A 13,481-nucleotide genomic window follows, 5' to 3' on the forward strand; every position below is an offset into this window, starting at 1 on the left:
GTAATCACGCAAAGAAATCAAGAGCATGTTGAGGAAAGGTGAAAAGTTAACTTTGAATATACAGTGAAGAAAATAAGTATTTGTACACCCTACTATATTGCAAGTTCTCCCACATCGAAATCAAGGAGGGGTCTGAATTTTTTTATTGTAGGTGCATGTCCACTGTGAGAGAGATAATCGAAAAAGAAAAATCCAGAAATGACATTGTATGATTTTTTTAATGATTTCTGTTTTTAATAACAAAGGCGATGTTCAGAGCTGTGGAAAATATAGAGGAATAAAGATGTGCCAGACAATGAAGTTATGGGAAAGAGTAGTGGAGGCTAGACTCAGGACACAACTAAAGTATCTGCGAGCAACAGTATGGTTTCATGCCTAGAAAGAGGACCACAGATGCATTATTTGCCCTGAGGATGATCGTGGAAAAGTACAGAGAAGGTCAGAAGGAACTACATTGTATCTTTGTAGACCTAGAAAAAGTGTTTGCAGTATTAATGGATAGTCTGACAGATGAGGTTAGACTGGAATCCCCTTAGACAATGATGTTCGCAGATGATATTGTGATCTGCAGTGAAATACAGAGCAATGGAGAGAGTGGGAAAGAAGTGAAGAAACGGGTCCAAGCAGGGTGGAACAGTTGGAAGGTGTCTGGTGTCCTATGCAACAGAATAATCTACGCTCGGATGAAGGGCAACGTTTATAAAACAGTGGTGAGGCCGGCCATGATGTACGGATTAGAGACTGTGGCACTGAAGAAGAAACAGGGAGCAGAACTAGAGGTAGCATAAATGAAGATGTTGAGGTTCTCGCTTGGAGTGAACAGGTTTGATAGGATTAGAAATGAGCTCATTAGAGAGACAGCCAAAGTTGGACGTTTTGGAGACAAGGTTAGAGAGAGCAGACTTCGATGGTTTGGACATGTCCAGAGGAAAGAGTCAGTATGTTGGTAGAAGGGTGCTGAGGATGGAGCTGCCAGGCAAAAGAGCGAGAGGGAAACCAAAGAAAAGGTGGATGGATGTTGTGAGGAGGACATGATGAGAGTGGGTGTTAGAGAAGAAGTTGCACGAGATTGGCTTAGATGGAAAAAGATGACACGCAGAGGCGACCCCTAACGGGACAAGCCAAAAGGAGAAGAAGAATTTGTGTGATACAGCTGCAAGTAAGTATTGAACACCTGAGAAAACCATTGTTAATATTTGGTACAGTAGCATTTGGTTGCAATTAAGGAAGTCAAACGTTTCCTGTAGTAGTTCACCAGGTTGTCACACACTGCAGGAGGGATTTTGGCCCACTCCTCTACATAGATCTTCTCTAGATCAGACAGGTTTCTGGGCTGTCACTGAGAAACACGGAGTTTCAGCTCCTTCCAAAGATTTTCTATTGTGTGTAGGTCTGGAGACTGGCTAGGCCACGCCAGAACATTGATATGTTTCTTACAGAGCCACCCCTTGGTTTTCCTGTCTGTGTGCTTCAGGTCGTTGTCATGTTGAAAGACCCAGCCATGACCCAATTTGAATGCTCTGACTGAGGGAAAGAGGTCGTTCCCTAAAATTTCATAATACATGGCCGCGGTAGTCCTCTCCTTAAATACAGTCCACACAATGATGTTATGAGAAAGAGTTGTGGAGGCTAGACTCAGGATAGAAGTAAGTATCTGCGAGAAATAGTATGGTTTCATGCCTAGAAAGAGTACCACAGATACGATAAGATGAGGTTAAACTGGAATCCCCTTGGACTATGATGTTCGCAAATGATTTTGTGATCTGCAGTGAAAGCAGGGAGCAGGCAGAGGAACAATTAGAAAGATGGAGGCACACACTAGAAAGGGGAGGAATGAAGATTAGCCGAAGTAAAACAGAATATATGTGTGTGAATGAGAGGGGCGGAGGAGGAAAAGTGAAGCCCCAGGGAGAAGAGGTAGCAAGGGTGGACAACTCCAAATACTCGGGGTCAACAATAGAGAGTAATGGAGAGTGTGGTAAAGAAAAAACAGGTCCAAGCGGGACGGAAAAGTTGACAGAAGGTGTCTGGTGTTCCATGTGACAGAAGTGTATCCGCTAGGATGAAGGATAAAGTTCATAAAACAGAGGTGAGGGCAGCTATGATGTCCGGATTGGAGAGGGTGGCTACTAAGGGAGACGAACACGCCCTTTCTGACACGGAAGCTCTTTTCGAAAAGGAGAACATCACACAACCGAGTGACGTTACCAGGGCAATATTACACTGTTGTTTCGAGCCATATTCAGATGACGTGCGATCACGGCCAAACCGCCTCTACATCCAATCTACTTACGCGGCGGAGATGAGCCATCGTGGCTCATCGCAGCCGGCAGGTGTAGCTCTTTTTCAGCGCCGAGGTGGCTTATCACAGAGCTAAACCGGGCTGCTTTAGGGGGTTGTTCATACCCGCCGCAGTACGCGATGAACAACACCGTCGAGCCGCGGCGCTTTACTCCGTTGTCATCACACACGATTGAGTGAGACATCGTCGGCTGCGTTCTTCAGAGCCGCCGTCTGCAAGCCCGATGTGCAGCTTCGCTGGCGAAGCGACGCAGCAGCCCAACACCGTCCAAGCGCACATCAACACATTTAGCACGACTGTCATATGTACGCAGATTTTTGTTGTTATGAGAGACCGATTACGTGGTCCGCCCCAAACTATTAATTATTTTAGTAGCTGTATACACACCAACCTCTCATTTGGAACCTATACAAAGCTCTCGTCCTCTGCATTTTTCATGACGAACTGGGTCTCTTGCAAATTTATGAAGGGTAAATGCATCCTCCCGAGTGTTCAAGCCATGTCCAGCAATGCAATGAGCTGGCTTTTTGGCCAACACAAAGGAACAACAAGATACCTTCCAGGAGGTAAAACTAATGGAAACAAACGAGTCCACTTGAGGGCAGTCCTGTCCTGTACGTCACTTCCTGCTTCTTCTCGAAAACAAATCCCTCGAGAGAATTTTCATGGCGGGAGTTACAAAAAGCTGTATCCGTCAAAATCATGTTTTGTGGTGAAAAAACGCATGGCTGCCGTTTTTTCATTAATAACATACTAAAAATCATGCATTACATGAGAGTTGCCCTTTAATGACCTTTACTTGCTGCACGTCCTTCCCAACTCCATCCCTCTGTTTGGCCAACCTGTAGAGATCCTTTTCTCCTTCTTTCATATCCAACCTGGATGACATGTCATAGGCCACTTGTTTAGCCTACGCAACCTCTATCTTCCCCCTACGACGCATCACAATGTATTCCTTACGCCTCTCCTCAATCCTCTAACATGTCCCACTTCTTCACTAAATCTCTTTCCTTGGATGACTTCCTATATTTTGGGGTTCGACCACCAAGTCTCCTTTTCCCCTTTCCTATCAGAAACCACCCCAAGTACTCTCCTGCTTGCCTCTCTGAATACCTTGGCAGTAGTAATCCAGTCTTTTGGGAGCTCTGTCTGACCATCTAAAGCCTGTCTTACCTCTTTTCGAAAGACCACACAACATTCTTCCTTTCTCAACTTCCACCAACTGATTCTCTGCTTTACCTTTGTCTACTTAACCTTCCTCCCCACCACCAGAGTCATCCTGCACACCACCATTCTATGCTGTCAAACTACACTCTGCCCTACAACTACCTTCCAGTCGGTTGCCTCCTTCAGATTACATCGTCTGCACAAAATATTTTTAATCATAAAACACATGCGTGCTTCTCCCTTCATGATTGTAGGTCACTCTATTTTCCTGTCTTCTGGAAATAAGTGTTCACCACTGCCAATTCCATCTTTTTTGCAAAGTCCACCACCATCTGCCCCTCAAAGTTCCTTTGCTGAATGCCCTACTAACCCATCATTTCTTCATCGCCACTGTTTCCCTCCTCTACATGTCCATTACAATCTGCACCAATCATAACTCTCTCTCTGTCTGGGATGCTCAGGATTACTTCACCTAGTTCATTCCAGAATTTCTCTTTCAACTCAGGGTCACATCCTACCTGTGGGGCGTAGCCGCTAACCACATTATAGAAAACATCCTCAATTTCAAGTTTCATCTTCATCACTCAATCTGATACTCTTTTCACCTCCAGGACATTTTTCGTCAGCTCTTCCTTTAAAATAACCCCTCCTCCATTTCTCTTCCAATTTACTCCATGATAAAATTATTTGAACCCTACACTTCTCGCGTTACTCCCTTTCCACTTGCTATCTTGGATGCACAATAATCCTAATCATCATGTCGACTCCTGAGGTTTTCCTGTCATAGACCCAACATTCAACGTCCCTGTACACAGCTGTGTGGGCTTTGTCTCGCTCTTATTTCTTCTGCCGACTCAGCCGCTTTCCACCTCTTTTTTGTCTTCAACCTACATTATCTGAATTTCTACCTATGCCTTGCAGATTAATATTTCCGGGTGCGGGTGTAGGAAGCCCGAGTAACGACTTAACCGTTAAGGAATTAGTATGATGAACACTCATAGATGTTTGGCACAGTTTTACGCCGGATGCCCTTCCTGAAGCAACCCTCTGCATTTATCCGGGCTTGGGACTGGCCAACAGGTAGTACAATAGTGTGCTGCCAGCGGGTTGCAGACAATCAAAAAGAAGAAGCAATCAAATAAACACAGTCAGCACATAAGGTATACAAATCACATACTACCTGTGATAAAAAAAAAAAATAAACAATATGGCGAGTTAAAGGATACGTGGATGGAAGGGATTCAAACCACAATGGCCCTCACTGTCATAGTTGAAGGTGGAGTCCACGATTGATGTTTGGTCCTTGTTGTTTCCTCTACAAAGGTAATGTTGTTAGCGTGCTCAGCTAACTTGGGCCGAGCAGCTTCAACGCGATACGGTCCCAATAGGTACTAAGATGAGACTTGTTAAATTTCCTATAAGTCCTCACGGCCCTCGTTGTACAAGTTATGAAGTTGCTAACGTTCGATGTTTCTTCAACATCCACAAATTGATCACAAATGTGTCTCGTTGTTATCAAGCTGACCTAAGGAATACTAGGCCGATAAGCAAGTTAAGTTGACATTTCCACTCGCCCAACTTCTTTTGAGTACTCACTATCCTCGTTGTATACGATATGTAGGTTTGGTAGGACGTTCCTGTTCCAGTTTTTCATTTGTTAAAAAAAGTATAAAATATTTAATAAAATATCATTCCACTTCACAATTGTCCCATTTGCTATTGAATTGAGAAAATATTTTAATTTTATATCTTTATGTTTGAAGCCTGATATGTGGCGAAAAGGTTGAAAAGTTCAAGGGAGCCGAATACTTTCACAAGGCACTGTACCTGTGGAGGTATGGAAGAAATCTGGAAAGATGGCTGTGGAGTTTCTGACGAACTTATTCAACAGAATACTAGCAGCTGAGAAGATGCCTGAAGAATGGAGGAAATGTGTGCTACTTCCCATTTTTAAGAATAAAGGCAATGTACAGAGCTGTGCGAACCTTAGAGGAATAAAGTTGATGAGCCACACAATGATGTTATGAGAAAGAGTTGTGGAGGCTAGACTCAGGATAGAAGTAAGTATCTGCAAGAAATAGTATGGTTTCATGCCTAGAAAGAGTACCACAGATACAATAAGATGAGGTTAAACTGGAATCCTCTTGAACCATGATGTTCGTAGATGACATTGTGATATGCAGTGAAAGCAGGGAGCAGGTAGAGGGACAATTAGAAAGATGGAGGCATGCACTGGAAAGGAGAGGAATGGAGATTAGTCAAAGTAAAACAGAATATATGTGCGTGAATGAGAGGGGTGGAGGGGGAAGAGTGAGGCTCCAGGTATAAGAGAGAGCGAGGCTGGATGACCTAAAATACCGGGGTCAACAATCCAGAGCAATGGTGAGTGTGGTAAGGAAATGAAGAAACGGGCCCAAGCTGGTTGAGACAGCTGGCAGAAGGTGTCAGGTGTGTTATGTGACAGAAGAGTCTCTGCTTGGATAAAGGGCAAAGTTTCTAAAACAGTGGTGAAGTTGGCCATGATGTATGGATTAGAGACAGTGGCACTGAAGAGAAAAAAGGAAACAGAACTGGAGGTGGCAGAAATAAAGATGTTGAGGTTCTCTCTAGGTGTGAGCAGGATGGATAAGATTAGAAAATGAAAAATTTTTAGGGACAGCCAAATTTGAATGTTTTGAAGACAAGGTTTATGAGAGCAGACTTTAATGATCAGAACATGTCTAGAGGCGAGAGAGTGAGTATATTGGTAGAAGGGTGCTGAGGATGGAGCTGCCAGGCAAGAGAGTGAGAGGTAGACCAAAGAGAAGGTTGATGGATGTTGTGAGGGAAGACATGAAGGCAATTGATGTTAGAGAGGAAGATACAGGAGATAGGCTTAGATGGAAAAAGATGACACGCTGTGGTAACCCTTAACGGGACAACCTGAAAGGAAAAGAAGAAGTGCTATATTTACCTAACAGTGTAACTATGTTTGTTTTCAAAAGGTTGATTATGTTGAATAAATCTGACAGGGTGATCTATTAGATGATATGATTTGTGCAAATGTAGGAATAATTGTAAATATAATTATCATGCATCGGCTTGCAATGAAGAAAGCAATATCCGAGAAATCATAAAGGCTGCTCGCTGATTTTTCAAAGACAATCCAATCTGTGCAGTCAAAGCAGCTTTGAAGTTCTCTTTTTGCCTAATTGATTCAACAGTGGAGCATGGTGTGATGGTCTGGGGCTCCTTTGCTACATCAGGGCCAGGAGAACTCGCTGTGATTGAAAGAACAATGAATTTTGGTGTAAACCAAAAAATCCTGAAGGAGAATGTTTGGTCATCAGTCCGTGTCCTCAAATTTCTTCGGTTGTTTTTGGAGACATTTTACGATTCATTTATGCAAGGTGAGACTTGCTCACCATAGCGGAGTCTATCCCAGACATTCTTTCAAAAACCTTCGCAAATCTGCTCGATTCTTTCCCCAAGTTACTCACTGGGACAGCGACTGCGATCTTGGCTCATGGAAGTTGAATCATAGAAAGAAGCAAGCCGGGATTCAAGTGAAGCTTCGCAGGAGAGGACACAGATTTGTGTTCCTGTCGATCTGCCTCATGAAACTATGGTTCTTTCCCAACAAAATGGACTTGCATCTTCTGATAAAGATCCATCAAAGACTCCGGATGTTTTGCCGCCCCTTTGATCTTCATTGGGGAGACTGCGTCGCGGAATTATCGGAGAAAACAAAAGGTGGTGGGTTATGCTTCATTAATGAAAAATGATGTACATACGTCACCAAAGTCAGCACACACTGCAGCCCACTTTTTAGAGTCGCTGCTTTTAAACTGTAAGCCATTCTACTTGCCGCATAAGTCCTCTGCCTTTATACTTGCTGGCATGTACATTCCACCTCAAGCGAGCAAGAACACAGCACTGCTAACGCTAGCTGAACAAGTAAACAAAAGAGAAAAAGCAAAGAGATTCACCTCTCATTTTCAGAGACTTTAATAAAGCTAATCTCAACCACAAACTCCCTAAATAAAAGCAGTACATTGACTGCCCCTCCAGGGAAAAAAATGTTTTAGACCACTGTTACACTGTAGTAGATCACGCATACTGTGCCATACCTCAGGCATCTCTGGGCTCCTCTAATCACTACTCAATGTACTTGATAGCTACATACAATCAAGGAATTAAATGGCTTAAGCCTTTGATAAAAATGGTGAAAAAGTTGACCAAGTAAGCTAAAATAGAACTTCAAAGTTGTTCAGATGGCACAGACTGGAGTACCTTTGAAAATTTAGCTGTCATCTTGGACAGATTTATGGACACGGTTACATCCTATATTAGTTTCTGTGAAGAGGTGTGTGTATCAACACAACAACAACACTACCAAACTTCAGTAACTTTGACATGAGGCATATCAGAGTGGGGGTAGGGCCCTGGAATATTGCACTAGAAAACTGCTGACTGGACACGGTTACATCCTATATTAGTTTCTGTGAATAAGTGTGTGTAGTCATTTCACACATTCAGAATCAGAATCAGCTTTATTGGCCAAGTGTGTAACAACACACAAGGAATTTGTCTCCGGCTGTAGGTGCAATAACAACACTACCAAACTTCAGTAACTTCGACATGCCTAAGAGGCATATCAGAGTGGGGGTAGGGCCCTGGAATATCGCACATTTCAAGATTTTAATCGGATTGAACTCAAGTAATGAGAAATACATTAGTATCAAAATGGACAAAGGAATTAATTTTTTTGAACAAAAACTATTTCAATTTGAATTTAAACTAGTCAATATAAACAACCCTAAATTGTACATTCATAGCTGCAGGCGATTGTAGTCGATTATACCTAATGCATTATTTTTCTCCACTGCAAGGAAATCAATGTCAATGTATGCTGGCCAAACATTAAGAAGTTTGCTGTCTCCATCTAGTGGTGAAAGGTCTGATGTGCACTCATAACTCAAAATCTCTTATGTAAACAATTGGCAGTAAATTTGGAATAATATTAATTTCAGATCATTCAAATTAAGGCACCATTATTTTTACACACAATATAAATGAATTACTAATTGCTTACCATATCTTTGAGCACATAGATGGACTGTTTTAGGTATGTTTAATAAACTAAGGTAAAAATTCTTCCTGAACGCTACGTAATTAAGTTTTTCACTACATAGTTTAAGTGTGCTTTTGGGCATTCAACTGTGGAGATTCCAATTCATATGCAATAAAACCACAATTAAAACACTAGCGAAAATTACCTGAATGCATATGTTCGCTGGTGCCAGCTGAGTTGTCCTCGAATGCTGTAGGCAATAGTGGTCACAAATTCCCCTCCAAGACCCAATTCAGAGCAGAGCTTCAGAGCAAAGGACTCAGGAGAGTTCTCATGTTCTGACATGTCCCATTCAAACTGGTCCACAAGTGAGATATTTCCCACATGAATGTTGAGCTGCAGGGAAAAATACATGCATACATCTAAATTAAAATGTATAACACACAACAACCAGTGGAGTTTTTCCAACTGGTAAAGACACTGGACAATAAGATATATGATAATATAGGTTTCCCTCGCTACTTCGCGCTTCACTTTATTTGGCTTCAGTGCTTCGCGTGTCCCCCCCCCCCCCCAAAAAAAAAAAAAAAAAATCAAAAATTAAACTTGGAAAAATACAGCCATATTGACAGAGTGCGGGAGGACCAGTGATGTAGAATAAAAACTTAACTGCGCACAGACCGCCTTCACATAGTAATTCAGCTATAACTTCCAGTCATAGCAAAACATTACTTTGGGTACTATTACACGTGAAAGTTGACATCCTTACAATTGTACATAGTGAAACATAACATCGAATTTAATTGGAATATGTTAGGTTTAGGTTTTTAGGTGTCAATATGGTTCATTCTTGTTACGCTGTTGGCTGTCAAAACCATCCAGGCTGTCGCAAAGAAGTAACTTTTCACCGGTGTGTTTCTGTGTAACCTTCAGAATTAATTATTATAATTATGAATGTGGAAAATAGATAATTACAGTGCCGATTAATGTGTTTGGAGTATTAGATCTTGGTGTATAAGGGGCTTCTATCACTGATAGTATATTTCAGTCTCACGGGCATGCATCAAAGCCTGATCACAATTCCAATTCTTGTATATCACAGTCACTGATATATATTTCAGAATCACAGTTTATCACAATTATGTATCGCAGGTTGTACACTGTTGAATATAAATGTTACAAACTATATCTCAATATGTGTATAAATGAGTGGAAGTGTACACTTAAGGTTACATTTCAAGTTAAGAGAATAAGCTCTATTTAAGGGTATCAACTGAACACGTGTTGTTGCGGGTATTGTGACAGTGGGCTCAGTGTAGATGGGAGTGTGTATTAAAGTGTAGGTGAGACGGATTGCGCATGGGTGTTGTGTGCTAAGAGTCAATAAAGAGACTATAACAGCGAATCGATGCTCCATGTTATTACTACCGTATTTGTCAGACTATAAATTGAAGTTTTTTTTTTTCCAGTTTGGTCAGGGGTGCGAATTATTGTCCAGAGCAAAATATATGTGAAATTATTCATATTATTACATCCATCCATCCATTTATCGGTTATTTCAACACTGACACCTGCTACTTCTGAAAATTCAGCATTTCAACATTAGTTGTAACTTAGAACTGAGAAGGACTGAACAAAAATGCCATTGAAGAGAAAATAATATTCTGCAGATTATTTTAAATAACATTATGATGTTGCTCACCAATGATGAGGAAAGTACTTCTTACCATGAATACGACTTGTGGTGCTTCATACGTCGTTAGATTAAGCATCATGTAGGCGTTGAGACTTCCGTCTGTTTATCATGAATGTAATTCAATTTGATTTGCCATCATAATAGTGCGATGGTGAACGGTTTTGCCAACAAAGGCATGTCTTTTATTAGTTTGATTTTCTTGTTTTTATACGAAGTTGGCAAAATGTTTATTGGCAACATTGAGGACAAATGCTTGAGCATACTCCCCAACTGTCAATGTAGACACACAGCAGAACCTTCCCTCTCGACAAAGGCTGTCCATTGTTGTTGAAAACTTTGGTGGTACTCATTATTTTTTTCTTTGATCGACCTTTGTCAAAAGCGTTTCCATAATTACGGAGCTGTTCGACCTGAAGCCTGTGGACTAAGGCAACCCCACTAGGACAAACTGTCTCTGCGTCATTTGCGTTGCCCGCATGACAGAAATCACATGTACAGTATGTCGTTATGAGGGCTCCGCGAGCCATCATGCAACCACCAAAGGAGCCAGGTATGGCTCGCGAACCATAGGTTCCCGACCCCTGCTATGGGAGCAGTGGATGATGGATGGAGAGCACAGCTTCCGGGTGAATCTCCCACGCAACTTTCCGGAAAGTCATTGGATGGCTCGACAAAGTATGGGCTTCCGTGACAACCAAAAGCATCCTGTCGGGTTTCAGAAAGGCTCGAATAGGCTAGTTGTAACTGCAACTGACGAAGACTGACGTAAGTGACGTAAAAGAGAAAGCGGTGCATCTTCTACCTCTGGAATTGGCGGACTTCTTTAGAAGTCACACCGAGGATGAAGATTTCATTGGATTTTAGTTACCAAGTATTTGGAGTGACACGGATGGTAACTTCTTAGTATGTTATTTATGTTAATAGTTATTGGAATAACTCTTAATATGTTATGTTAACATACATGCCATGTTCTCAGTTGTCGTATAATGTATGATACCGTTCAGCCTGTTGTTGCCTCCATTCTATTTCGATTTTAAATTGTTCATCATTTAAATTTCAAATGACATGTCGGTTCTTGGTGTTGGATTTTAATCAAATAAATTTCCCCTAAAAATGCGATTTCTACTCCAGTGCGACTTCTATATGTTTTTTTTCTTCTCTTTTATGGATTTTATGGGTGGTGCGACTTGTACTCCGGAGTGATGTATAGTCCGGAAAATATGGGACTCCCACCATTAGGCTTCGGAAGCGCGAAGTGAGAAGGAGTTAACCCACAAGGAGGACAACCTTGGCCCAGGAGAAGACTTCTTCCCTGCGTCTCCCAACCATGGTCACAGTTTGTTTTAGGATCTTGCGGCTGGAGTTGGTGTAGCCGCCGTACCACACGGTGATGCTGGTGCACAGGATGCTCTTGATCATCCCACTGTAAAAGATCATGATGGGGGACGGGGCTGTCACTTTGAGTTTCTGCAGGGAAGTAGGGGTGCTGTTGAGCTTTTTTAGCTAGTAGTGTGGCGTTAGTGGTCCAGGAAAGGTCTTCAGAAATGTGTACACCCAAGAATTTGGCGCTGCTCACCTGCTCTACTACAGTACTGTTGATGGTTAGCGGGGGATGCTGGTAGTGCCCTTTGCTGAAGTCCACTATGATCTCCTTAGTCTTCTATACATTAATTATGATTATTGTTATTGTTTATATTATTTTCGATGTTAATTCCTCTGCTCACTTACTGACATGACCTTGGTTGAAGATGAACTACTAGATGGTATTTGGTTAGGGTTTATTTAAGCATGAGAATGGACATCCTCTTCTGCTGTCTCTTATACTTGTATCATAATTACATTTTTAGTCAGTTCAAATTCATTTTACAGCTGATTTTAGTTAACTTTTTCTCTTTTCTCAATTTATATATAAAAACTTGTGATACACAATCATGTTCAGCTTGTTTAACAATTTTATTACCAATAAAAAGTGAAATAATGAACAAAAAAAAATATATATATATATACACACACGTAAATATTATGTATACTTTACATATTTGAGACTAAGATTACAAAAGTAAACGTATTAAATTATATCTATAATTATAAAACCTTTGTTAACCTTTCCTGCAACGGTCTCCTGACCGTGGTCGGGAGATGCAGAGGAGACTCCTTGGTGGCGGGAAAAATAATGGTACGAAGCACCAGTTCGCTGCTTGTAAGGCTTTATTGGCTCGTTGCTAAACTTTAACCGCACACACTCGCACCTGCTTACGCTGCTTTTCTATCCCTTCTCACTCTCGCTGCTCAACACGCCTGTGCAGTCCCGTCTCACACAGACACAATCAACAACATTGCTATCTGAGAGAGAGGAAGAGGCTTTTGTTGGTGGCGAGGAAGAGCCTTGTAGATCGTTCAAATTCACTAACTTGCAGCATTGCCACACATGATCGTTAACACTCTCCTTCAAGAGGAAAGTACGTGAAGGGATCCTCTTCCAAAAAAGGTCAGTTTTATCCATGTTAAAAACTTGATCAGGGAGGTTCCTCACTCACTGATGTTAGGAAAACCTTGCTCCACGTAACTACAAGTAGCACCATAGAGAGGCACGCGTCTGAGGCCGTATCATTTTTGAAAACGAACCAGCCTTTCCTGGCTGAAAAGTTTCGTCCTCTAATCACAACGCAGCCTCCATTTTCACAGTTCTCTTATCAGGCGGAGTTACCACCTCTTGGGCGCTCCAGAGGAAGCTTTCACCGGGGCACAAGGCTTGGGTGGTATAACTACATAATGAAAAATGTTATGACTAAAGAAGAACCAAAAACGTTATTGGGAGGTTGCCGTAGGTGTAATAGAGCAATTAAGGTGGAGGTGGTACTGTAGAAGGGTGCTAAGGATGGAGCTGCCAGGCAAAAGAGTGAGAAGACCAAAAAGAAGGTTGATGGATGTTGTGAGAGGAGATGAGTGTTGTTGGTGTTTGAGAGGAGAATGCAGGAGATGGGCTTAAATGGAAAAAGATGATGTGCTGTGGTGACCCCAAACGGGACATGCTGAAAAGAAAATGAGAAAAAGATTGGAATGCCCTCAAAAGTGCGCAAGGAAGTAGGGAGTTATTAATACACTTCCATCCTCACTGCTTAAGCGCTGGCAAGAGGGTCTAAGGGGCAAAATTTGACCAGTTCATCACTGACTCTCTATGAAATATGTTGGGCCAGACAACACAGACACAAATAACTGAACATAAACTTTAGGGAAGATTTTTGAATTGTGGGCATTGTTTG

General features: G+C 41.8%; 1 protein-coding gene across 9 annotated transcripts in view; it reads right to left on the bottom strand.

Moving 5' to 3' along the window:
* The window catches only part of LOC133490474 (SWI/SNF-related matrix-associated actin-dependent regulator of chromatin subfamily B member 1-like), a 74,090-nt gene that overhangs the window by 21,083 nt on the left and 39,526 nt on the right, over positions 1-13,481 (bottom strand). For all 9 annotated transcript variants that reach the window (XM_061800589.1, XM_061800592.1, XM_061800585.1 and 6 more), the window contains one exon: positions 8,728-8,918. In XM_061800589.1, the coding sequence (XP_061656573.1) occupies positions 8,728-8,918 (191 nt within the window). The remainder of the gene's footprint in view (positions 1-8,727; positions 8,919-13,481) is intronic.

The sequence above is a fragment of the Syngnathoides biaculeatus genome, chromosome 17 (assembly GCF_019802595.1).
Source record: "Syngnathoides biaculeatus isolate LvHL_M chromosome 17, ASM1980259v1, whole genome shotgun sequence".
Lineage (NCBI taxonomy): Eukaryota > Metazoa > Chordata > Actinopteri > Syngnathiformes > Syngnathidae > Syngnathoides > Syngnathoides biaculeatus.